This window comes from Lepisosteus oculatus, chromosome 21, assembly GCF_040954835.1.
Source record: "Lepisosteus oculatus isolate fLepOcu1 chromosome 21, fLepOcu1.hap2, whole genome shotgun sequence".
NCBI classification, from domain to species: Eukaryota; Metazoa; Chordata; class Actinopteri; order Semionotiformes; family Lepisosteidae; genus Lepisosteus; species Lepisosteus oculatus.
Window position 1 is genome coordinate 11100100 of NC_090716.1, and position 27183 is coordinate 11127282.

At 41.6% G+C, this 27183-nt stretch overlaps 1 protein-coding gene across 2 annotated transcripts; it reads right to left on the reverse strand.

The window, feature by feature from the left end:
* Positions 1–28: 28 nt before the first annotated feature.
* On the reverse strand, positions 29–27097 carry LOC102692654 (caprin-1). 2 transcript variants are annotated; one of them, XM_069181835.1, is made up of 19 exons: positions 27007–27097; positions 24773–24955; positions 17929–17991; positions 17432–17518; positions 16368–16606; positions 15821–15903; positions 14790–14936; positions 14613–14665; positions 14239–14322; positions 13627–13806; positions 13154–13262; positions 12564–12625; positions 12184–12294; positions 9808–9957; positions 8322–8475; positions 7640–7843; positions 7133–7239; positions 6717–6777; positions 29–3803 (listed from the first exon to the last, which is right to left on the reverse strand). In XM_069181835.1, the coding sequence occupies exons 2-19, from the start codon at positions 24953–24955 to the stop codon at positions 3739–3741; spliced, it is 2142 nt and encodes a 713-aa protein (XP_069037936.1). In that variant the 5' UTR covers positions 27007–27097; the 3' UTR covers positions 29–3738. The 2 variants fall into 2 exon arrangements, with proteins under 2 accessions (XP_069037936.1, XP_069037935.1); XM_069181834.1 differs by lacking the exon at positions 27007–27097 and adding an exon at positions 26176–26333.
* Positions 27098–27183: the final 86 nt, after the last annotated feature.

The following is a 27183-nucleotide window of genomic DNA, read 5'->3' on the forward strand; positions in this document are numbered from 1 at the left end:
AGCCTATGAAAAATTGAGAACGCACATGTTTTATAAAAACACCTTTTATTTTTTTCCACCACAGGACTCCACAGATGTTTTTGGTCTACATCACAATGCCACCAGTAAACCAGGCAGTTCAAAATTAAGCTGACTTGACCAAATCAAAACCACTGAAACTGGCATTTACAGATTTTTAATTTAAAAAGTACCGCAGTTCACGCTCTTCAGTATACAGCACAGTATACAATACAGTAACTGAACTGCAAGGAAATGTCTGAATGGATCAATGGTATTCTCAGTACACTACAACCACACTTAAAAATAGGCCCCTTGACACTGAAGGCCAAGCTCCATGTAAGTAGACCTAAAAGGTTTAATTATTAAATTATTAGAATCGGCCAATTACATAAGGCGAATCAATACAGTATCATATAGTGTACTGACTGAAAGATTGAAAGCTGAACTCTACCCTTATCAATTCAATTAAACACCTCCTAGAGCCAAAAAGATGGAGTTCATTTCGGTCCACATTTCAAAGTACATCAAAACATAAACAGCATCGTTTATTACATTAAAAGAGCCTGGAAAAATCTAAAGCCAGAAAATTAATTGAAATGATGTTGAAAATCTCTAGTACAGGTATCTGACCTCTCATCCCAAAAGAAATGGGTTCAGTTAAGAGTCTGAAGATACTTGCTTGAACTGGTAGATTAGCTGTAATGTATCAGAGTGTGCACACTCTTATACTGTATATTGCAATTCTATCACTATTCTCAGAAAATCACATTAAATGTTCAGGCTTTCAACAGATCAATCAAATAAGTGCAGCTATTGTGTTCTTGCATCCAGACTGAATTAAAAACAATATTCCTCCATAATTGTTCAACCCAAATATAATTTACATTGTACCAGTATTCTACAAATTCAAGCAGTCCTACACTTCATAAAAATGCTTAATGACCCAAGTCTTAAGCTTTCATCTTCACCATGTGAAAGAAGAGAAACCAAACAGCTGTCCTATAGTCTATGAATTGGTCAATTTAATTTTGAGCAAGTATACTAGGTAGTATGACTGTAGATCAAGTCACTGACAATGTGCTGTGACAGAAGTTGTCTGTGGTCCAGTTTGTAATCTTACTTTTCTGGAGGCAGGTGGAGCAAGGAGTTTCTGAAATGCCTGCCACTGGGTGCAGGAATTGAACGCACAGTTAGCAGTTGACAGCCCAGCCTACAAACCAGTTGGACCAACACAAGAGGCTTACAGATACAGAGGGCCGATGGGAAAACCATACACTTCCCATAAGCATGGCATTTATTTGTACAGGGATCATTCTTGGCTGTAAGTGGCAAATGTGTCACATTCAGAACTGCACACACACACTCATAAAAAAGCTCAATGTATGTTACCACAAGGTTTTTTTTTCTTTTACTATGGCTACTCAAGTTATAGTAACTGTGTATATAGTGCTAAAAGTTTCAAATCAAAAGTTACTATATGTTCTATTGGAAAAAAAATCATGTAAATTGTAAGGGTTTTTTTACTAGAATTTACAGGTGGTTTTGTTCTGCATCAGCAGTCCTTTGTGTAAACACTTTGCAATTTCCATGAAGTCACAAGGGGCCCCTATAGCCCAAATGATCCATGACAGGCACATCTTCAAGGCTTTATTTACAGAATGATGTTCACATTTTCTCATGTATTCTGCCATACTACTTACAGGGGTATAGCATAAATATCTAGTGGCAAACAGCATCAGACACTGTGTAGGTTTTTTCAAGAGTTTCTGTCAGCTTTGTTGGGAAAGAAAATATTTCCTTCATAATTCAAGTACCTAGAAACCCTTTCCACTCTCCAAGTGCTGTTCCTACAGGCAAACAGATGCATGTGAGCAACAGAAGCACTCTGTTGGCTACATTTAATTTTGTTCCCTTTTACACTGCAAAACAAATGAGGATCTAAAAGACAGGAGGGTTCTTTCATTGTTAAATACAGTACATAGAAGGAAGACTCATGATAGGTCCTCCTTCCAGCTCATCTCTTATCTAAATAAAAGTACTGTAGCAAGGAATTCAGGACCTGACAGTGCATTGACACCTGAGAAAAGCAGAAACAAAGGTTTTAATAAGCTGAAGAAACACTAGCCTGATAAACGGAATAAGACACAAGACTTAAATCAATTAAATGCATTTGTGTTATAACAAAAGTGTGCTGTCATGTAATGTGCCCGACTGACTGTCAAGAAGCCACAAAAAAGCACTAGAGAAAATATTTGGAGTAAATTAAACTATTTGCACTATCCAATATCCAAGAGGGAGCACAAAACTTTGAGTATGTAAAAACTATAATATACAAGGAATGGCAGTGTGCAGTGGAGCCTACAAATACTTTTTCCCACCTGCTTCAAGCCTTTTAACAATTCAACCACATTCACATTTGTCCACAGCCACATTATGCCATCAGTAAAGTGGTGATGTTCAGTGGGCGCTTACTCAATACTGGAGAGTCAGTGTACCCATTAGGCACATCATATGAGTGAGATGTGTCCTCGTCTGATCAACACGAAATGCTACTAGAAAAAAAGGTGGAGAAAGCAACAGTGTTATGTAATTCCAGTGTCAAATGCCCGGCAACTATATGGAAGTCCATTCATCCTAAGATATCTGATCTGACTCTTAATACTAGGCAAGACTTGGGTTTTAACTTTTTAATGACTTGCCTTGAAAAGAAAAGCTTTGCGACAGCAGAACAAGCTCCAGGTTCTATCTGGTCCACTTTACTGCAATTGCATACAAATGGTAAGCTCTTTATAAGGTTAACGATTGCTTCCCACTCTCGCATCTCTCACCAACTTTAACCAGTCTGCCTTGAGACACTGCCATACTGAAGAAAAAAAACATTGGGATTTAGAACCAGAGAAATGAGGCTGGTTGAGACCACAGATGAAATCAGAATTTGATATCATATTCAGACTACATGGGATTCCTAATTAGCTTGGTACTGTAAATGCTAATTAATTTATATGTTGACACCCCCTATCCTGTTCCAAGATATGCAGCTTTCCATTATATACATAGAATGTGCAGTCTAGCAGCAGCTTGAAGGGAAAAGTTACCATGAAGTTCAGATGTGCTCCTTAGGGTTGTAGTTTGCCATGCGTTTTTCTGAGATCTTCATGGCCCATGCACCTTATTGGTACCATATGAGCTACGTCCATGCTTGGCTGTATGTTTTGCAAATTTGTTGCATACCAATATACAAATTCGTAGTTTCTGTACTGTAAATGAGTTTATCAGCAGTGCCTGCATGACGGGTTGACAGAGCTGTCACGTGAAAACAACTTGACAAGGCTTCCAGGTCTTGGAAGTCTGGGGATTCAAGGGCTTATTTGAATCTATAGTAAAAGAATGTCCTTCTTAACCATTTTCACATTTCTGGACAATCTGCGATCATCTACAAATCATTTTAATGATAAAGGCACAAAATGTTTCCTGTTCATTTTTGTAAAGGTCATAACAGCGAAGGATTGAGGGACAACTTTGGGTTTTACAGAAAGATCCTGTGGGGATGTTGCTCTGCAGACGCCAGTGATCCTTCCTCCCACATAGTGGGCGAATGACTCATAAAAAGCACGGTTAGGTCTGCACCAGTGACCAGATGTTCATGGGATCTGAAGAACCGGGATAGGAAGGGGTGCGTCCTGTGTTGGGAGGAGAGTAGGTGTTACAAGGTTTCAGATACTGACAGCGAAGTCCGTGTTAATTAGCCTGTTGAGCCGTCATGTGGGGAATCCCTCTTCCAGGCCTGTATGGTCCCCCACGACCTGCAAACCACAAAAAACAAAACAAAACATTAACCCTGGAGCCCCGCCACACACTTCCTTTCAAAGGTGCTTTGCACAGAATAAATGGACGTCACATGCACATAACCAGACGTGCAGTATTTCGTTCATGTCACAGGAAAGGATTCCTTTCCAGAGCTTCTATTGAGTCTGTTGATCTAGTGAGATCATGAAATACACTGAAGAATAAGTTTAAAACCAAAAAATGTGAAGAAGAGCACGACTAACTCAATAAAGGGAATTCCTCGATTGAATTATACTAAATGAATCACAAAGGACAGTCTTATATAAGAGACCTAACAAAAAGTCAGTAGTTCTCTTCCCCAGTGGGGGTTAAACACTACATTTGTATCCCTTCTGTCTGGGCAGTGAAGACCTTCCTGAACGATAAAATGAAGGGTAGAAACTACAGAGGAAAAAAAAAGCTTTAACAAGAGAAATGAAAAACTCGGAGGATGAAAATTGTCTTAGAAGGATGTACAGTCGTACCTACACAGAAGCCTTTGGCAAATAGTCTTCCAGAACAGCAGAGTGCTTCAAAATGTAGGGATTTTATCTTCCACAAAAGACTTTAGCTTTACTTGCATCTTAAAGTGAGGACTCTTAAAAATCCCTCTCTGACCAATGAGGTTAGCAAATTCTCAGACAGGGGTCACAAGGAGTTTTGTACTTCGGTGGCACAAGGTAAAAGGTGGTTGTGGCTTGTCCTGCTGGCTACATACAATTGTCCATTTCTGAAGAAAAAGGGAGTGCTTAAAGCTTATCGATTGCAGTTTGTCAAATAGGACACCGTTTTGTGAAATGAATAAAGAATTAAGACGGGTACATTTCATAGTACATTGGACAAGCATAATCGCGATAATGATCCACATGTGCTGGAGAGACTGAACTGGCGAGTGCAAGGAAACCAGCATGTGGATAACCCAGCAAGGTGCCTTTATCCTTTAAAGAGCAAGAAAAATGTCCAAGACTGTGGTCTAGGAAAAGCCTTCTATGGGGGAAACTGTGAAGAGACTTTTTGAATCTGCTTTTATTTGAGCCAAATTGAACTAAGCTTTCAGTACCAATTCCAATCATCGCACTTCCTGAAGCACTAGTTGTAGATATTTCCCCAACATGGAAAACTTTTCCAAGTAAACCACTCATGCCTTACAGAATGGGAGATGATCAAGAACCAGTGTCAAGGACACCTTTAAATTAAGATGAACAAAATTACAGGTCATCTACATCTTCAATTCCAATACAGTCTAACATGGCACTACACTTGCAACAATGTTTGCAACAGAAAGCATCTGGAAAATAAGCCAAAGCAGACATGCCAGTGTAAGTTAAAGCTGTAAATATACTTGCTGGTAGCCGATACTTTAATTGCATTTCCCAGACAACGCCCCTGTCCCAGGTTACTGAAATACCCCAAATATAAATCAAGAAAAGGGAGATTAGAATTAAACCACATTATACACAATAGTGAAAAATGAAATGGCAATTGGCCACTAGAATTCCAATTATAAAATTACTTTCAATACTAACGCACAATGTAAATGTTCCTCAATATAGTCCTTATTTCAGTGTTGCAACCCATCTCTTCCAAAAATGGATAGATCAACTTCTCTAGCGCACATTGCTTTTGAGTTTCAAATAGGAGAAGGTCCAATTACTTGTTCCTCTTAGCACAAAATAAAAAGTTTGTGCCATTTAAAGTATTATGAAGTGTATTGGATGAGATAGGGAGCTACTTGAGAAAATTGTCAAAGGTAGGAATATGTAACTTGAGTGTTTTAAGTGTTAAAAATTCTGTTTTGGACAATCTTGGTATGGAAATATTTTACAATTGGAGATGCAAAAGTTTGAAAAGAAAAGGTAACATTTTCCATTTGGATTTATAATTATTCTTCCCTGCAGGCAAAAGCTATGTGACAATGTGTACTGGCTGGAGAGGGTGTCCAAATCTGTTGCCCAAGGAAAATAATGAGAAATTCTACATAGAGGAAAATATTAGGGCTATGATAAAAGGCTTTTTCCCCATCAGAGGTGAGAGTAATCACTAAACAAAAAATAACTAATAACACTGAAAATCCTCAGGCAAAAGATTCAGCTCCTTTCTCACACAGCTTATTGTAAATGCAGCTTGCTGTAATGCAGGCCAGAGCAACTGAACAGAAGAAAAACAGGAAAGCAAAAGACACCTTTAATTCCAGTAAAGTCCTGCACCTCAAAACAATGGTTAGTAGAAAACCTCAGGCATTCCCAGGCTCTGTACTGAGTGAATGGAGTGCCTGAGCGACAAAATTAGGCGCATGACTTTGCTGCAAATTCCAGCACACACAGAGCCCCAAAAAAGTGAGGAACAGGGACAATGAAAAGAAACTGAGCAGCAGACAGCAGGTAATGCAACACATCTTTATTGAAACTTTCTCTCAAGAAGCAACATCAATTTACAAACTGAGTAACCTGTGGGAGTCTCTTTAAAATGTAATGAAAAAAATAAACGAATTGGCAATAACCAAGAGGAGGTGAAATACTCCCAGGTTTTGGACCAGCAGTGGCAGTTTTTTTTGCGATTTACTTTTTTTACAAAAAAATAAATTAATGAAAATCTTTCAAGTGTACAGGAATATCCTTTTTAAAACAGGCTTGCTTAATTTCTTTATGCAAAAGAGATGTTCAGATGCTTGGCGCAAGCTTAACCTCATTAAAACGTTACGATAGTTTTTAAATGTAATCAAAGCAGGCTCAACTCTGATTAAACAGCCAAAAAAAAAAAAGGTTTATACCACTGATGAGTTTAAAAAAAAAAAGAAGTGGGCAGGGGAAACCGCATTCTCATCTTAATGTTTTGTGTGGCCTAAGTTTTCCAGTCCGAAAGCCTTTAGGAACGCATCACTTGAGCATTACCTCGAGAGCAACCTCGAGGCCCCGGGCCGGCTCCACGCTTGTAGTTCTGTTGGTACCCATCCTGGGAAGACAAGAGAAAAGCAGTCACACACACTCCTGCATGGGCTGCACATCATCCGAACAAAAGCACTTCTTACGCCGGAACCAATAACGAACTGAAAAGGGCATCTGTTAAAGACCATAACCAGAAACCAAGAACTGGTTTAAAATGCTTTTGAAAATTTAATAAAACCCCGTAAAGCCCCTTCAACCACAATTTCCACAGAAATGTAGAATTTCAAAGGTCAAAATGTTTTGTTTTTTTTGCTGTAACTCAAAAGTGTATTACTTCAAGATGATAATTACTGCACAGGAATAACGTTTTTACTCTCTAACTAGAGGTGACCGCTGATGCAGAAGACGGAGTCTCTCGTTACCCGCTGATAGCTGCTGTTGGAGTAGTCGCGAGGCGTGCTGAACTGCGACTGTCCGTAGCCACTGTTTGGAGTGTTGGAGAAAGAGGGCCGGTAACCTTCGTAGCCACCTGGATGCAACAGATTGACAGTATCACACGAACCGCTCAACTGTTAATACCTTCCTGCTACAGAGATCTTACAATGCCCATGTCGGATCAAGATGAAAGATTCATGGATCAGGATTCTAGACATTTCAGTTAGGATGAACTCCTTTAAATGGAGAAAGACTGATCAATTATCAAACACAAACAGTACTCTAGTCATTAAAGCCATTCCAACTGGCTAAATCAGCTGCAAAAGATCCAACAACATTCCTTAACATGTTAAGTTAGATGGGTATAGAATCAATAGTACCCACATTCAAAAGCATGAAAAGGAAGCCTGTTCTAATCCAGGACTGCACGGCCTATAAAGACGTTTGCCAGGGTTGGTGTTAAGTTTTAATTGTGTAAGTGATAGCCCAAGCACCTCTGAAGCCATTGGAGGGTCCACGGTAGCCATTGATCATGCCACGCGAGTTCCTGGGTCCCCCACGAGACATGGCCCTACTGTTGTAGAAGGACTGGCCGGGTCGGGCGAAGCCACTGCCCTGCTGCGGAGGCTGCTGGGACAGCTGCTGGTGACCTGCTGTGGTCGGGATGGTTTGGTCTTGGGTGTGGAAAGCGCCAACAACTAGACAACAACAGGACATCTAATTAGCACCTTCCCACTCTTCAGTCGGCAAAAAAAATAAAATGGAACACTACAGCCATTTGTGAGATTTGAGATTAAAAACTGGTCTAGAAAATGGCAATTAGTACAAATATACTACAGACTTAAAGCTCTTTTTAAGAGGGCATTTACTTTTGTTTGTTTCTTTTAATTTTCCTTAAAACCAAAAACAAATCTGGATATCTGCTGGACCTTAGAAAAATATTCACCCCAACATGGAAAGATAAATGCATCAGAGCTCCATTAGTCAAGCTAAAAAAGTTTTCCATGTTTCCAAGAACAGCACACTGGTGTAACAGATGGCAAGCAGTGGAATCCTAGCTAGCAGGTTTCAAAGTTGCTCTTCAGAGGTCCCAAGGGGCTTGGCTGGGCCCTTCCTACTTTTAGCCGTGACGTCACAAGTACAAGACCCTGCCAACAGCCCTCTCCCTGCCCTCACCAGACTGCAGCTGCTCCTGCTGTAGCTCAGGCTGCTCCACCTGGTGCTGCGTCTGGCTGCTGAAGCTCTGGCTGTAGCTTGTCTGGTACTGGCTTGGCTGCTTCAAGGCCTCCGTTTCATTGGCAGGAGGAACAGGGGCATTCAAATTGAAAACCTGGGAAAGCAAAGCACAAGCAACATCACGGTTATTGTTCTTGAAGAATAAACCGTATGGTACTTAATCAGGCCTCTGTTTATAAATCTATGATCCCAAAAGGGTAAATATCTACAAGCCACAAAGTATACAATGTAAAACTGACTTGCCTCTAGGAGCTGGGAGAATGGGCCAACCAGTAAAAGGCCATTTCTAAGAGTACAGGATGAGCTTATCACCTTACACCTGGGACCATGATTACACAAGAGGCACGGTGTAACTGGCAAAGCACTGCTGGGGTAAGCTGGGTGCTACTACGGCCAGGCCTTCCCAGCTGTCTGTGAAAGTTACTCGTGAAATGTGCCGAGTGCCTTCAGAACGACAGAGCTGGTTCAGGCTTCAGGCTCGCAAAGGACTTCCGGGCTGGTGTGGTAGAGAAACATCTACAGGTCCTTATTTCCCTTCATAGTGTCAATCTGCAACTTCATCAGGCCTTTGAGTTTCACTTTTTACTTAATACATCTTTAGGTCTTCCCAGAAGAAAGAGAAATATTCAATTTTAGTTTCAAATTTCCATCAATAACAGGATTTTTCTGTTATCCTCCCAGTGTAGTGCCACATTATTAAAGGTGAAGCTGGACCAGCCAAAAAATGATTAACACTGGTCTTTCCAAACTTGGTCCAGTGAGAGACTAGTAAATGTTTAAGCAATATTAAACACGATTCTGAAAATAAATTAAAAAAGAGCTTCAAATTTTAAAAGCCCAATTAAAGCAAACAAGACCAAAAACAAAGCCCAGTGTTAGCCTGGCAAGCAGTCATGCAGTATTGCACATCAGCAGCTGAAGTCATCCAGGGACATGGCCAGCTTAATCATTTCATACATCCACAGTGAATGATTCATTCACCACAGATATAGCTTAAGGCTTAGAACAGATCAACCTTGTGCCAGATTGAGGCATTTATGTGCCATCAGTGGAGGGGGGTAAGAAAACCTAAGTTAGTTATGCTGTGAAGTCAAAACGGTTCAAATCTAAACCCATTCAGTTTGCTTAGGCATCATACCTGAACTATGAGGTCATGAATTCCTGTGAAAACCTATGGAATCCGAATGCAGGATCTGGAACTAGGACTACTACTGTAGATGAAATCTTACCTTGTCAAAAAGCCCAGGTTATTCTGTCACTATCCTAAAAACAATTTAAAAGTTGTACATAAGGGGTGAAAAAAACCTTGAACCCGTTGATATTAAAACAGACGAAACAAATAACATTTCAAGCTGACCACACAAAGGTCAGTGCATTGCAGAAGAGGGTGGAATGGGATGCCTGCTAAAGCAGAGAGCTTCCTTACCGTCTGCATGGACTGGAATGGGGCAGCGTTGACATTGATGCCGCTGCTGTGGAGTGGCTTGCTGGGCACAGCCTGGAACACCTGGGGCTGGGACACTGCAGGCAAGGCGGACGAGGCAGGGGGCTGCTCCGACGTCAACGATATAGAGGCCTGGGGAGTCACAGACACAGCTCCAATCAATACAAACGTGCCACACAACACCCACAGCTTCACTGGGACAGAGAGGTGGCACTGTGGCCAAGGATCTGCGCCAGTGGGGTTCGTATTCCGCAGCCGGCAGAGGAATCCTACTCCGCTGGGCCCCTGAGCAAGGCCCTTAACCCCAGCTGCTCCAGGAGCGCTGTATAAATGGCCGACCCTGCGCTCTGACCCCAAGCTTCTCTCCCTGTCTGTGTGCCTGAGTGTCTCATGGAGAGCAAGGTGGGGCATGCAAAAAGAAATTCCTAATACAAAAAATGGTATATGGCTAATAAAGTGATCTTATTAAATCCAAACCTTATAATCGCTTCACAAGAATTAATGTCTACAGTACTATATGGCTGTTGAACCTAACATTTCAGTTACTAGGTAAGTTTAAGATATTTAAATTTAAAAACTCTGCAATAACTAAAGCCACAGACATTTTGGCTTGATAGAAAAATACAGAGGGAACATAACCGGTTCCTGCAAGCATGTACACACAAGACTGTCAATTTTTTCTAACTTTACATAACAAAATCATCTAATCCTATACAAACTGCTTTGCAAAAACTAAACTGTCTGATGCAACTAAAACAATCACATAACATACAGTGCCCGGCTGCTGAAACTCTGGCAGTATTCTAGTGGAAACGTTTTACAGACGTTTAACAAAAATTAAATGAGTTATTCAAAATCTGATAAAATTATTACAAAGAGCACCGTACTATCTTGACAGAGCAATTTGTTTACAGAAGGTACTGTGGTCTGGGTGGAGGTTTTGTGCATGATGACAAAACAACACAGCACCCCCTCGTACCGTGGCAGTGGAAATGCGTGAACAAAGCAGGTGTAGAACATCATATTTTAATGCTTTATGTTTTTCTAATGTCTCATTCATTTGCATATCCAGGTCACATCCGAACAAAAACCTATCAATGTCATGAATCATAAACATCCCTCAAATCTGAAAAATTGTGCCTAATTAAATGCATACTGCAGCTCTGAGCAAAACATTTCCAGTAATCTATATATAGGATTATTATACAATGCAATTGTTTTCCCAACTCTGACACTTGATTGTATCAGATCCCCTTTAACTGGGCATGTGACAGTGGAAGATCTATACACATCAGCCACCTGTAGTCAGGTCTGTGCACCCTTTCTGTTCCAAAGCTGAACAGAACTACAGGGGGAACGTGATGCAGGACCATTCCTGGTATAACAAGACCACCTTTCCTCACCCTCACAGGTCCATAACCCACTTTACCTGCAGTCCACCCTCTTGTTAGAACTACAACAGGGCTTACTTTCTCCATTCGCCCAAGAGCTGAACATATCTGTTGGAAGAGCAAACTGTGCATCTCCCTTCACACATCAAGAAGTGAACCGCTCCCTCACCGATGGGAACTGTTCTCTCAATATAATGTGTTTAGTTTAAGTCAACAGACGTGCACTGAAACTTTAGTACTCACCTTGGTACCAACTAAAGAACCTATTCCTTAACCAAAACTTGTTCTCCTGTACTTCCTGTGTTCGTTTATCCACTTACATAGTAAAACTTATTCAGGACCAGATGCATGATATCCCTCTGAAGGTTTAAATTCAGCCCATACCCTTTATCTTTCACAAATTTAGAATAGCAGATGGTTTCTCTAGGTCTCAGCTAACAGCAACAGCTCCTGTACTGCATGGGGAGAATGTGGAAAAGCCCCCTCTCCAGATCTGACCACTCATCAAGCGATCCATCTATTGACTTACTTAAAACTCCCAAGTGTTCGGCAGGACAGCTGGTGATGAGTGAAGAAGTGGTATCCTGCCAACACAACTGCAAGCACCTCGGAGGTCACAGGAGATGCCATTTCTCGCCACTCCAAAAGCAAAGAAAGCCCTAGACGACCAAGCCCGCCTCCACCACCGGGGGCACACTGGCAACAATACACCAGTCGAGGAAATCCTGGTCACTGTCCCCCAGTGATATGACCCAGGCTAAGGCTTGCAATATCTGGGTCACATAGGTCAATAATAACCTTTGCCAGCTGAGCCACTCCAGAGCACTTGCAGATAAATGTTTTTAAAAACCACCTTAGAACCTTACCACCTAAGAACTCCACTTACTAGTTAATGGTGCTAAAATTGTTAATTCAAGTGATCAATTTTAACAGACACAGGCTGCAAAACACGATAAGATGTTCTCACCTGGATCGGGTCAATGTTTTCCGTCTGCGGTCGGGGATCTGTTGTGTGTGATGGCTGATACAGAGGTGGCGTTGCAGAGAAAGCTTCAGGCGTGGGGGAGACCAGGGGGACCTGAGTAAGGGGTCAAAATAAGTGTTTTGATGCAAACTCTCCAAACAATGTGGCAGTGCAGCACCTACTTCTACTTTACAAAACGTACAATTCTTCAGTGATGGATAAAACCCAAAGAAATCTGCAATGCTGAGCTGGAAACAAAGGTCTAGGCTATAATGGAAGCTCTGCCACTTCATAAACTTGCCAATTTCACATAAAGATTCAAAGGATTTTTAAAAACATTTGAGATGCACATTAAACCTAGAAAGTAAAAAGATTAAACTTACTTGTGTGGCTTCTGGCTGTACAGGTACCGTGTTAGGTTGTGTCAATCTGGATTCAGCATGAACTGTACAAAAAAAAATAAGCCAGAAGGAATCCTACATTTAGATTTGAACCCTTAATATTACAAGAAGAAATTGATAATGTAAGTGAATTGAAATATTCTCCCAAAATATTCCCGCATACAAAGTTACTACTTTCTTGAGTTCTTCAAAGCTAGAAGACCATACTTAACAGATTTCTAAACTAGAGCTACAACTACATGTGGAACCACAGAAAGTTTCTACCCATGTAATTTTGTAATTTCATAGAATACTGTAAACTATTTCAATTGTACCATTACACCATTAAGGATTTATCATATACAATTCACACACCTGAACTGCAATTATAACTCGAAGGCCCTTTCCTTACCAAAACACCTTCAGCCAAATTAATGTTTTTAATTACTCAGTTAACCAAAAGTGTCTAGCATGATCAAAATAAAATGGTCCTACTTAGGATAAGATGCAGCCACCACTCTGAAATGCATTAAAAAAAATAATCTCTTGACAGAATTCCAGGCAATGGGGGAAAACACATCATAACCATCTACCTGGGGGGCAGACCATCTGTGGCATTTCCATACTCTGAGCAGGCTTCATGGGCTGTGCAGACACAATCGCTGGATCGATCGCCTGGCCATCAAACTCCAGCATGGAATCCTGGGAGCAGCAACCATCAAGCAAAGGATCAACATCCGTTAAAGCTATATCCTACACAGACAATTAAATCCATCATTCCACCTTCTCTGCGTGCTTTAAGACCCTCAAGAGAGGTTGCTCAACCAAAGGGTCTATAAAATGAGTGTGATCCACAAAGAAATTACAGCCCCCCACAAAAACCAAGCCATGCCTAAAAACATGGAAATTACATATGTGATATTCAGATATGTTCATTTCACTAGGATTAATGTTTGAACAGTCTCGGTGCTACAACAGTAAAGTCTCCTGAATTCACCAACAATAAGCTGCATGTTTTTAATCCATACTCAGTGTATATATGCAACGGTAAAAGCTGAGTCCTCACTTGCATGAAGTTGTAGGGGCCCTGCATTTGTGCCATGAGGTCCTGTACCCGCTGCTTCCTGACCACAGGGTCCGCAGGAGGCGTGGGGGCAACGGGGTTTAGCGTGTGGGGCTCTGTGGGAGGTGCTGGCTGCACAGGCTGTTGCTGCTGCTGCTGCTGCTGCTGAATGGCACAAACAACCTAAAAAATAAACATTGAGTAAAACCCTAACTGCAATTTTTCTGCTATCATTACCGCAGTGCTAGACAGCTTAAGACTGGAGGTCAAAGTGTCCTGTTTCCTTTCAGCTGAAGTCACAATATATGACTTCATGTGCTGTGAAAACTGGAAACTGTCTTCAGCACATCTGCCTGGGGTGTTCATCATCATCAGGGATAAATCTTATCAAGGTTCAAAATGTGTACATATATACACACAAGCTAAAAAGCAAATGTATTTCTAAATGCACTCACAACTGTAATAAACTTTCTGTAATTATAACTAATTTTGGACGACCTGATAATTTAGGTCAGCAAAACTGAAATTGTCTTAACTTCCCTTAGATCTCAGAAATGCTCAAAAAGAACACAGAACCCGCAACAAATGGCACCATTAGCATTCTAGCCATCATACCTCTGTCTCCGAACTCCATTCATCTCCTTGTTCTTTGTCACTGCTGCTATATGGAGCCTCTGAAATGTACTGTCTGTTGACAAACTGTAAAGGCACAATTAAATAGCATGTTAACTCACCCCCGCATGAAGTGTCCATTTCCTCAACATAGGAAGACTGGTAAATTGGTCTTTAACAAGATAAAAGGTTTATGTTCTGAAAAGTTAATAGTCTGGCTATTGCCCTCTCTCAAATTCATGGTACTCCACATGCTAAAGTGCATAAAAACAGAAGCAAACTGCACTCAGTTTGAATGGTTACAAAACAAATAAAGGCTTAGTAGTGCATTATCACAGAGCAGTTGAGGGAAAGTAGCCACTGAGAACAGCACTTACTTCTGTGGGTTCCACTTCACTGGGTTCAGTGTAATCCTCAGTAACCTCACTTTCTGGAAGAGGAGAAAGTTTCAACTGTCACACAATGCTTCTACTGGGGGGGAAGCAACTTATCAAGAGGCGTTGCGTTTCTTCAGTGGATAAGTTTAACACACAGCATCAAATACGAAAGCTTACCTGGCTCTGCTGGCTGCTCCTCCACCTCCAAGGCCTCCACTGCTGGCGGCTGCTCCTCCTCTTCACACACCCCGTTCTGATGGTTGTGGGCTCTGTCGAAATACCCACTCTGAAGAACCTTGTCCAGTGTCTCTTTCAGTGCTTTGTCTGGGGGGAGCAAGACCAAACCCTGTGCTTAATATGCTGACCGATGCACAAAGATGTACGTCATGCTCACAGAAGCTGTACATCACCGATTAACAAAAGCCTAAAGGTAAAGAGTAAGTGTCTAAGTCCCATATTTTGTAAGGCTTCTCTTCCCAAACCTGGGTGCTACCACAACTGATATTTCTATTGCATTAAGTTATGTCATACTACCACTGCCTGCAGTCTTTTTCCCCAAAATTTTTTTTATGACAAACCTGCTAAGTGGCTTAATAAAGGTGCTCACTGCAAATGTGAACATGGTGGAATGTGCAAGGCCACCAGCACAGCTGTGCTGCTGCTGTCGCCTACAGAATTCCAGAGAGTGCTCAACAGGCAGTTCTCTCAGCACAGGCTCTGCGCTGGCTGCTGAAGGCAGGAAACTGGCTGCCCGCCAAGCTGCTGACTCAGGAGAGCCAGCCTGCGTTCGGCACAGGCACAGAATGCTGCAGTTTCTGTCCCTCTGGGCCAAGGGCTTTAAATAAAAAAACATCCCCACCCCTGAAAAAGGTCTAGAAGTGCAGTCATTATGTTAAATGACCAGAAAACAAGCATTAAGCTAGAATGGACAAGTCGGTAAAGGGTTCCCCAATGCAAGCAGTGAGAGAGTCCCATTTATGGAGGCAAAAACATCTCTGCAATGATCAGTACTCAGGAAGCATATTTTCTCCAGATAGAGGGACCCAGCTGAATGGTTTTCTATGAGAGAAATTTTACGAGAAAAGCCTCATGACAAATACAACTACAACAATGTGCCAGAAGGACTGGAAAATCTGTTTTGTAAGGCCACCAATTTATGGAAGCCAGAAGAGTAAGGCCTCAATGGCTGACCCCGAGAGTAAACTTACATGTTGTTCCTGCCACAGGCTTGTCCTTCGCCTCCAGCAACTCCCAGAAGTGCAGGGATGCGTGTTCATACTGCTCACACAGCCTGCAAAAGCAAGTCATTGCACAAAACAATAGGTAAAGGCCAACCTTTTAACATACAAAAAGACAGATTTTGGATATTACACATGACTTTAGCAAATCTGAGGCATCCTACGTCACACCACAATCTGGTTAATACTTCTTAAGCAGCATCACTATTTATCAGAAAGGCCGAAGAGGTGTGAAAACCATTCAGGCCCACTGATTCTTAAAAAAGTGGTATACATCTTTTTAATGAACTCATCACCTATCCTGAGTGCACTGGAAACACCTCAAATTTCATTCCAAATGAAATTCAGATACCATAATTACAATGATATTTACCAACAACTAAATACATTACACCTCAAAATGAACTTAATCATGATGTATATAAACCCTAGCATTCTCTGCGATTCAATAAATCACACTAAAGAAAGTAAGTACTTCATCTCTGGAAGCACATGTTCCCCCACATCAATCTGTCACCTGATGTTTTGGTCACGCTCCGGCCCCACCAGCTTGTAGAACTCGTCCAGGGCGGCGAGCTCCTCGTCGCCGAGCAGCGGGGTGCCGCCGGCGCCCTGCTTGAGCTCGCTGCGCACGCTCTCCTCCCCCAGCTTGTCCAGCAGGAACTGGAGCTCCAGCGCTGTCTTGAGGCGCTTCTGCTCGGCCTCCTCCCTCTGGAGCTGCTCCCTCCGCGCCGCCTTCTTCACCGCCTTCTGGATCTGCGGGGCCCAGAGCCACGTTACTGCCAGACACGGGGCCTACACGCACGGCAGTGTTACTGGAACACCTGCACACACTTCATCTTCGAGTGTGCATGCCCTGCACCTTCTTCCTCTCCATTTCTCACTAGGCTAGAAGACCATGACATAACACTGTACACCATACATCAACCTGCGGCGGGGTGCCAGAACATACCACTAACAGAAATTAACGCATATCTGCCAGATAAGGGAATAAACTGTACATTTTAAGAAGGAAAAGTAGGTGTTCTATACAAAAAAAGGAAAAAGAATAAAGAAGGCTTTACTGCAGAAACAGTCTTTGTTTTAACCATTAATCGTTCCTTTGCAGCTTGTATGCTGATGCAGCTCCCTACTCTAACTTTGGATAAACCACCTCGAACTGCTTCCCTATTCAAGCTCCCAGCCCCTCTCACTTTCTTAAGAGCATGGGAACGATGAATTTGGGAAAAACTCTTTGAACCCCAGAAAAAAATGAGATTAGAAACCCTGCACTGAAGGGCCATGAAAACACGGCGCTGGTTACATCTCTAAAAATTCAGATACTAGAAACCATAGCAAATAAGCACCTTTACCAGCCAGACAGGTCATTCATGCTGCAATAGTCACCTGCGGTTGGAAGGTTTCCAAAAATGCAGCTGTAGGACAGCTCAGTCAAATGAGAAACTTTGAAAATGGCAGGTACCCTGGAACCCCGAACTTCTCAAATACAGCTGCCTGCATTAATTGGTGCAGCTGTTACTGAAAATGGAGAAAAAAAAGCACAGAGCAGCCATCTGTGAACCTGACACCTTGTCTGCTTACATCTTGTCCCAAAGCCAGAAAGCTCTTCTGCAGTTCCCGGGCAAAGTCGAGGTTGTTTACCACCTCCTGGAACTTGGACACTGCCTCCTAAACACCAACAGAAAAGGAATAAAAAGTCAAATAACAAGGCCTCTGCAGGAAAACTATCATACTTCAGTAGAACCAGATATCATCTATGAAGCCAAAATAATCAAGAGAGAACGGAAGAACCAATAAATCTTTATTTAGCACAAATTTGCAAGGAGTACTGAGACAAAGATGCTTTTGAGTGCAAGAAAGGTCATCTTTGAAAGATCATACCAGAACAAATCAGGATGTTAAAACTACAATAAGAGTTTACAAAAATGTGTGTATCATAAAAGGATAGGTGAATTCAAAACAAGATCTAGAGCTTTCCTCTCAGGTCCAAGCCCTTAGGATTTGATCAAAGTCTTAGAAAGAACTAGAGAGTCTCAAATCTACATAAACCCCAAATATTCACAGTAGATTCCACTCACCAGCTGGTCCTGGTTGAGGCGTTCTCCTTTGTTCAGCTTTGCTTGATAGTCATCAAGTTTGCTCTGTGGGGAAATTGCATAGAGTTGTTAAAGTGTAATGAAAATTTAACTGCCAAACTTCTCAATTGTACCTTTGGTGTAATCAAGAGAATGAGTTGTATTTTTAAAATGTTACCCTTTCCCCTAAGACCGACCAAAACCAAATGTTAATCTGAACACCATTCCTACCTAAAATTCCAAAATATTTTATATAATTTTAATCAAAAGTAACAAATCTGTCTGCCCACTGCACACTCAATACATATTAAGCCACAAAAAACATCTAAGTTACAATTTATGCATCAAATTACTGGAAAACTCATACTATGCTTAAAAAGCAATTACTTTTATTAAAATTAGCTTGATCTAACAACAATAAGCAATTACGGATTAAGGTAAAAACATTTAACTCAAAACTTAAAGAGGTAGTGGTGCATCTAGTTTTAGAAACAATTTAGGAACACAAGGCACAACCCAAAATTCACTTTTTAGGCTGGTGTCCAGGCAACAACAGCGGAATAGGATTGTATGCAATGAAAGTTTACAATCTTACATGATTACCTTAGAAATGCCGTAAAAATGTCACCAGAAAGCATACTTTTTAATACCAGGTCTTTAATCACATAGCAGGCTAAACTGAACTCATTTTTCTGCAATTTCCCTCACGGGATCAATAAAGTATCTATCTATCTATCTTTACAGCCAAGAGGAGCAAAATCACTGCAACTTCATGAATGTACTACAGTGCTTCATGAAATTACAAACTATCATGGACTCCTTTAAAGAGCAAACTGTTAGTTTTAAGCACAATAAACAATGAATTGCCCCTATGAAAGGGGCCAAGCAGAAGCACTTACTCTAGTTAATTTTAAAAACATGGCAACTACGTATGCCCAATGCTTTCTGGATTGATACACACATTAGCACAACTATAAAAGCCATGGTATAATAACAGCACCAAAACCCCTAATTCTTTGTAATATGCTTGTAAGGAGCTCCTGAACTGAAAATACTGAATCATTTCCTTTTCTGATGATACAGGTCACAATTGGCATGAACAGAAGTGTCTTTGATGTCTATCTGTGCAGTTATGATAAACTGCTGCACTATCTGGGACAGAATAAGGTTGGCAGGGAAAGGTTTCCTGACACATGTTAAAAGACACGTGGCTTGACGGTGGATGGGTTAGAGGAGTCTGTCTGCACTTCCTCAATTCTCCCCCCTTATGCAAGCTTCATAGCTGTATGCAGAGATACGCAAAATGTGCAATTGGCTATTCTAAACTGGGCAGTTGTATCACAATGGGCTATTTCACTTATGTTTTTAAACCAATTACTTGATTACTGTTCATTGCAGGTATGCACTTACATCCTACAGCTGCAGACTAGTTTTACAATCCAATTTGCTCTCATCAGCTTCACTATTTTACAATAATGTTTCCACTGCAACAAGCCCTTATGGAGTTGGTGAACTCAAACATCTGCATTCCACCAAGAGCTGCCCTTTATGGCAAAACTATGGAGCTACATTTTCAGTCATCTGAAATGGAAGTTACACAATGATCATGTGTGAACCTTTTTCAAGAGGGTCTGCCCGACTTTGAAATCAAGCAAAGCATACAGCTTAAACAGAACAGCACAACACACCAAATAGGCTGAGGTTTTTACAAAAAAAAAAGAATTAAATCCTCTGCAAACTATCAATGAAAGATATCTGATTAATAAAATGTGACGATTCCGTGAGCGAAATACATCGTATCTGTGGTTCAAGTTCAGAATCAAAAATGGCTACACAACCGGCCACCTACTATTACTAAACACCTGAAATAGGCGTTCCCTTAAATAAGCATATTCTTGTTTCACAAATAACCTGCCCCGACAATTAAAGAAAAATACAGATCAAGGCTTTTACAGTTGTAAAAACCTGCGATTTTATTTTAGTATTCTATATTACGGCAAAAACTGTCAAAACAAAGTGATTATGCCCTCCAATAAAGTACAAATGAGGATACGCACTGCAAATAAAGTCAGAACATCAATGCTGCACAACTGCGTTTGCTGTGCAACCGATTCCTTTCTAATGAAACACCAGCCTCCACCCATGACCTCCCACTGTCATGGCTGCAGTTTTTGCTCTCAAGAGTGATCCGACACCAGTCCTGCAAGGTTCAGGCCTGTGTAGGTTTTCCCACAACTCATAGCGCCCGTTACAAAGAAGAGCTGGTCATTCTGCACATCTAGTTAATGGCAGCTACATCATCTGAGGATGTCAACCAGCTGTTTCAACAACATAGCTCAGCAGCTTATTCCAGAATTCCACAAGTCTTAGGGAAAACTTTCATTCAGTTTCTGCACTTAACTCCCCCTTGTTTGCGACTCAGTGCCGATTCTGAAAAAGTCCATTAAGCCGACAGTTTATGCATCTCAATGTTCTGAAAGCCCGAATCCAGAACCTTGTAGTCTTCTCTGTTAAAAACAAAAAAGGTCCAGTTCTTTAGACAGTCAGTATAGGGAACTGATCATGAATCATGGAGTTACACTATTCTACAACAAGGATGTTGTATAACTAAAAAATAAAATTCATTAAAGTTTTTATTGCTTCCCCTCAATGTTCAGAAGAATGAAATCATGCCCACAAACACCCAAGTCCTTTCCATATGGAGCATCCTGAAGACTGACTTCCATTTCACATCAACAGTTCATGTTTGTGTTATCTTCATATAATACCACACTTCCATACTTTAGGTCACCTACTAGATGCTAGTCCAATCTTCAACTTTGACTATGCAGCTTGTTAATTAAACTGGTTATTTTGGTTACATTCGCAAGCATGACTGATTTTGATGACAGAAAATAAACCACATACAATTTAAGTGCAATGGTCACAGGGTAGGTCCCTGTGGTACCCCACTAATGGTGTCTCCTGCTCTTAATGACCTAAATCAGATGGCTGGCTGGCTTAATTGGAGTAATAGGATTTTCTGCTCTAAAGGAACCTAGAAAGCACACAGGCCCTGCCATAGGTTTCAATCCAGTACAACATGTGCTAAATCAAAACAAATACAAAATTCACATCTAATCACATGCATACCTATTCATTATACAGGTTGAGTGCTGTCCCTTTAAAAAAGCAATCTGTGTTCCTGATGATCACTAGACAAGGATCTGCACAGATATCAATCCGACACATTTGTGGTTGCTAAGATACAAGTTTCTGCGAGGGGGGGTCCAGTCTTCCTAGCAGCACAGGCCATGCAAGGAACGCGAGAAAAAACAAAAGTAACAGCCAACAGCATATTACAACGCATCCCGTAGTATTAAAACAATAAAGATGTTTGGCTGAGCTCTTTGGTTTGACCAAAGGTTTAACGGACTGTAATGATTGCTGTTTTTAAATCCAATAAAATAATCATTAATCATTGTCCCAACCCTAATCCAAAAGTCTGCATACAAGCTTTGAAAGTTCAAGATCACTTCAGCTGTCATGATGGGTAATGTGGGTTTAGACTACATACATCCTAATTCAGATGCAAGCACTGGATTCTAAAAAAAAGTTCGTCAAATCAATAAAACAGACTTTCAACAAAATGAATAGGTAATTTCTAGTTTAAATCAACTCATAATTAGCAATCAACTTGCTAATATAAAGCAGGCCTTTTTCAAGCTAGTTTTTTATATATAAGCTTCCTTTATACAAGAATAATTCAATACTTAAGATATCACTAATTTCAGCTGCTTCTTAATGTATACAAACTTACAATACAATGATTACTAGACAAATATTATTATCCACCGAGTTAGAAAGAATTACTAACTCTGAACAATGAACAATAAGTTGACTTATCTCCCCCAATGGCAGGTCTAATGTGGCACAGGGTTTCAACAAAAATGTAAAAGATATCACATGTAATTTCAAGTGATCATGAAAACAATTATGATTTCATATTACACTTTCTCTTTAAACATTAGACTTGATGCTAGGATAAAGCAAAAATGCTCTATTTTGTAGATTGTTTAGGAACAACATGTCCATAAAAGGTTTAAAAACAACTAGACTGTGACTGAAATAATCTCAAGGGGATATATGGCTACCTTCCTCCAAAAACAATAGAAAATGTGCACAGACATTTCTCTACAGTATTCAACATTTACTCATACCTAAAAAATGCTTGCATTAACAGTAAGGTGAATTTCTCATTTTGTTGTACAGGGTCAGTCCACAGCCCCTTATTTTCCTAGAGAAAACTCATAAGATAAGAGTTCTATGCAAATCAAGTCTGACTACACATTAAGAAATGGATTAGTATGGACATGAACTATAAAAAATGATAGTTATATTTTTCCAGATCCATATTCTTGGACCACAGTTCAAGATGTTAGTGTTAAAGAAATACCATTCAGTGCACAGCTCTCCAAAGCTATCTATAACCAGAAAGCTGCTCATTAAAGGATCGCAGCAACCCAGAGAATACCCTGGAAATGCAGGGCTCAAGGCAGGACTATAACTTTGACAGGGAATGCCAGTTCATTGCAGGGCATACATCTGACTTTAGACACACCAGTTAATACACACAGCAGGTATTTTAAAGTTCAGAGAAAACTAGAGCACCTGGCAAAAACTCACAGGAACCACCCATGCCACTGTGGGGCTCCCTTCAAGACCACTGTCCTCCATTCTTCCAAAAGGTTAAGAGCTCATTCAGAGGGGCAAAGAAAGCTACTTATCAATAAATGTAAAAGGTCCTTGTCTAAACCTTGACAAGCCAACTGAGTTGGAATATTGATTAGACAAGGTAATCAGTCACCAATGTTCCTCAAATAAAAGCTATTTTTCTGGTGTCAGAGACCAGAAAATTAAGTTTCTTTAACGGCTCAGTCTGCAATATGGTGGCCACCTGTAACCAAACTCACTCTCCTGAGATGCATTTAGGTAGAAATTAAACTTTCACTCTGTGACTGAGGTGGGACCTTGAACTTCAACATGTCTGCAATCAAGTGGGACCAATGGAGGCGGTTGCAACAGTTTACTACAGGAGGAAAAAATGCCCCTGAATCAATACTTCCTGGATAAATATCACTTATGAGTCGACTACTGCAAACTTACAAGAACGTATATTCTGTAATGGTTTAACTTAACGTGCTTTATTCGCCACCGTTTCAGACAAAACACGGCTCAGCACTGAACGGGGAGGGGAGTACACCCCTCCCCCATTCGGTTTCCCTGCTGTTTTGTATTTCGCACAGAATCGCTCTGCGGTCCCGTTCTCAAGCGCTGCCTGCTGACCCGGCCGCCATGTTGTGGGTTTCAGCCCATGTGCACGGGCTGGCAGGGGCGCAGGGACGCGCGCTTGTAAACAAACTCCCCCAGATACCACCCGACACGTCTCCGATCCAGGTACCGAGGGCAATAATCAACATTACCATCACGTTCTCTTTGATAAAAAAAAATAATTGTTTTCGAATACGGAAACGCGCACTAACGGCCTCAAACCAACTGCTAGGAAACAAAAGGAAAAATACGGCAGGGTTTTAGAGGCCTCGTAAACAGTTTTTCTTCCTCAAAACATTCCGATGAATTATATTGGTCCCAACGTTCAGGGGAGTCGCCGATTTTAATAAAATACCAAAGGACAAAAGATGCGTTTCCAGCCTCAAAGCGCACACGAATCGTTTCTGATGGCAGCGGTGCAATTTTATCTTCAGATCAAATCGGTCTGGTTATGTAATTTCGAATAAAACAGATCACTTCGGACGACAAAGGCCTGTTCCACAGTACACATCGGCGAATATGTTTCGCAACTTATCCATCTTATGATTCACGTTTCTTCAAATTGAAATGTAAAACTCGCCGGCCGCACCTTGGCCTCGACCTCTTCTAGAAGTTTCAGCTCTTTTACACCCGATAAATTACAGCAACAGGCAGGACTTTCGGACAAGCAAGCACAACGGAAAACATGCCTAAAACCCCGGTAATGCCGCAATACAACCTATTCCACACAGCCACCGAAGCGAAAACTACCTAGAACTCCTGGAGGAAAAAAAATGGTTTCGCTTAGCGAGAAAGGGGGGAGCCCCCATCTCTGTAAAGACATCTAAAACATAAAGATGTCTTATTTTAAATGGTCCAGCGAAGTGACGCAAGGTTCATTAACTCAACGCCTCAGTCCCCAGCCAGAAGTCAAATCCCTGCAGCTAAGTACCAAATTATACTGCAGCTTCCGATGACAAATGGAAAATGTAAGAAACTGACAAACAGATCAGAGATCAGACAGATGAACCCACACTGTCTAACCATGCACCCCGTTTTTACTCTTATCTGTCAAGACTAATGTTGGATCGACATGACTGCAAAGAAATACCTGACATTTCTTAAATTGTATTGACATTACTATAAATGTTGTGATGCATATGATTCAGGAAAGTCTCAACATTCTTGATTGTGTGCCTTCCTACCAGATGCATTCTTAGGCAAACTTTTTTTTTCCTTAAAAGTCTGATAATGATTACATCCGTTTACTAAAATACCCTTACCAGGGGGCAAAAAGTAGAACCCCTCCATGATGTCACACCATCAGTGAGTCTCAAACTAGGTAACACACACAAGGCAGTGCTATGTGGTGCTTTGCACCCAGCACCCAGAAAGAGTTAACACTCTTACAGGTCCCAGAAACATAAACCCCTCTAGACAGTACTGTGTGATATGCAAACATGTTGTTGCAAATGCCATTTCCTTAACAAGGACCACTTCACCGGAGTGTGTGGGGATTCCCAGGTGATGGCTGTCCTGACTCCACCTGAGACTTTACCTTTTTCTTTTCCAGGTTACGGACTTTCTTGTCAATGACACCAAGCACCTGCTTCATGGCCTCCGTCTGAGCCCCGGACTGGAACTGCCCGGGACCGGAGAGCTGGCCCAGCGGACCGGGAGCGGACCCCACCTCCGGACTGGAGGACTGCACCGTCCTGTTGCCAATAGTCGCTGAGGGCATCTGAGCAGGCAAGGATGGAAGGGATGGCAAAACAAAAAAAAAAGGGTTAGTCAGTGTTGCAGTGAGATTGGTCAGACCCTACAACTCCAACATCTTAATCTGGAAAAGCAGCAGGAAGACTTGGAAATCCTGCACTTGAGGCTTAGCGCTGCTGAGCCATCAGTGTGTTTGGGTGACTTGACAGCAGTGAGATCTGTTGACTTGTCATCGGTGTCTGAGACGGTTCAACAGCGTCGAGAGCCTGGGAAGTTTCTACCATCATCCAGCAACCGTTTTGAGACGAATTAAAGACCGAAATCAGAGTGCCCGGGCCAGTGGGCGCTGGGACCCGACACTTGACAGCCGTAGTTTTATTCCAGACCGCAGCCTGACTACTCTTCTCCACCAGAAGGGGTCGGTAGAGAGTACAGCAAAACAAAGGCCTTCATTTAGCGGAACAATGTCTCTGCAGCAATTAAGGCACACACTGCCAAGACGTCAGTCAGAACTACCTGGGCCGAACTAACGAGATCACCTTCTTGCCCCTCAGTTTTCTTTCGGCTGAAATCAGTCAAACTACCTACTGAATCCCCCCCCCCCAGAAAGAAGTCAACAGAAACTCGTGATTAAAAATGCAGCCATCATCCACGACAATACCTCCACCATCCAGACTGTATATTTCAGCAATAGAAAACAGCAGCAGCAGCAGCCAGAGGGAAAATCGCTGGCCATGGTCTGCGTGCGTGTTCTTATTTTTACACAAAAAAAAGAGAAACTTTGTAAAATATCTATGGCCAACTCTCTAAAACACGAACAGTAACTTTCCGTAGAAAGATCACCCCCCCCCCCCAGCTAGTTCATGTTGTGGAAAGGCCAGATTTCTCCGTCCGGTTACGTGCAATGATGCCCCGTTAAACTGGTAAAACCTTCCGATTTGCAGCCCCTAAACTCCAGCAGGCAGACCTTACCCTCCCCACCCCCTCCCTTTCTTCTCGGTCATTCTTCTGCTCACTTCAGCCGTTACATTGGAAACGGAAGCAAGAGCCAACAGTGCCAGTGTCCCAGGAAATACCATCTTACAAAATCATCCGCACACGACAGCCGGTATAATCCTCTTCCCCCACACGAGTTGCCTGTAAATTGCGAAGCCACTGAGGTGGTTGGGTACGCATTGTGTTTTTAAACAATCGCCTTCCGCCGAAAACGCGTCGTTCCCCTCCAGTTTCGTCGGGAGTGCTTACCTTTTCAGTTTCTATTTATCCACAAGGGAATAAATAATGACTTTTTGAATGTTAAATTGTTTTAGTCTGTAATGATGTTGCTTTCTTTTTATTTTATTTTTTTTTTCTTCTGGGATCCGCCCCGCCGGCCGCACCGACAACTGAGGGAGACCAACCGGAGCGGCAACACTTTATATGGAGGAAGGGCCCCCGTTATAGCTGCCTGAGGATCTGCCTGAACTTGAGTTAAACGTATCAAACCTTATGTAACAAAAGTAAAAGAGACAGGCATTTTCCAACTCCCTAGAGCACATTTCCAAATTATTTCCTACCCGCATATCTCTAAATTTAATCTAAATTGCTCCAAGGCAGGTTTTTTTGTCGATAGTGTCGGAACAGGCAAGCAAGACGAAGCTCGTCTCCTGTTTCCTATGCATTTCCATTTTAACATGCCTGCATTATTCTCTGGAAACACGCAGTTTTGCTTCTTCAGACAGTTTGTGTCACGTTACATTGGTAGAAAACGTAAGGCAACTTTATGTTATACTTCAAGAACACCGAAAAAAACGCCGTGCTTATTTAATGTAGTCTTTCTCGAAGAGCGTGACATTTCACTATGGGCAGTTGATCACCAGGCTTAACTGCAGTAACAAAATACATTCATAGCAATTGCTGACTGCTGTTATATAAGAACGCGTGGAGCCGGAGTTTTAATTAATTCGTCTTCTTTGGGTAGAAATACATATTTATTTTGGAATATCTCGTGTCCATGCTATCGCCACAATCACAGCCCTATATTATATGCGCTGTTTTAAAAACAGGCACACTTAAAAGTGAGCACATTTTCTGTACCTCGTTCAGTTCTGCTCCGTCAGAGTCACTGCCTGGGGAAAGAAGGACCCAAAGTGCTCCTGCAGAGCGCCTGTCCAAAATGAGCTGCTACTGTTGATGATGTCACACACGACCATGACATACAGCTCCACTTAGCCTTGGAGGGTGTCCGGATTGATTGCAAATTGTAACACTAAC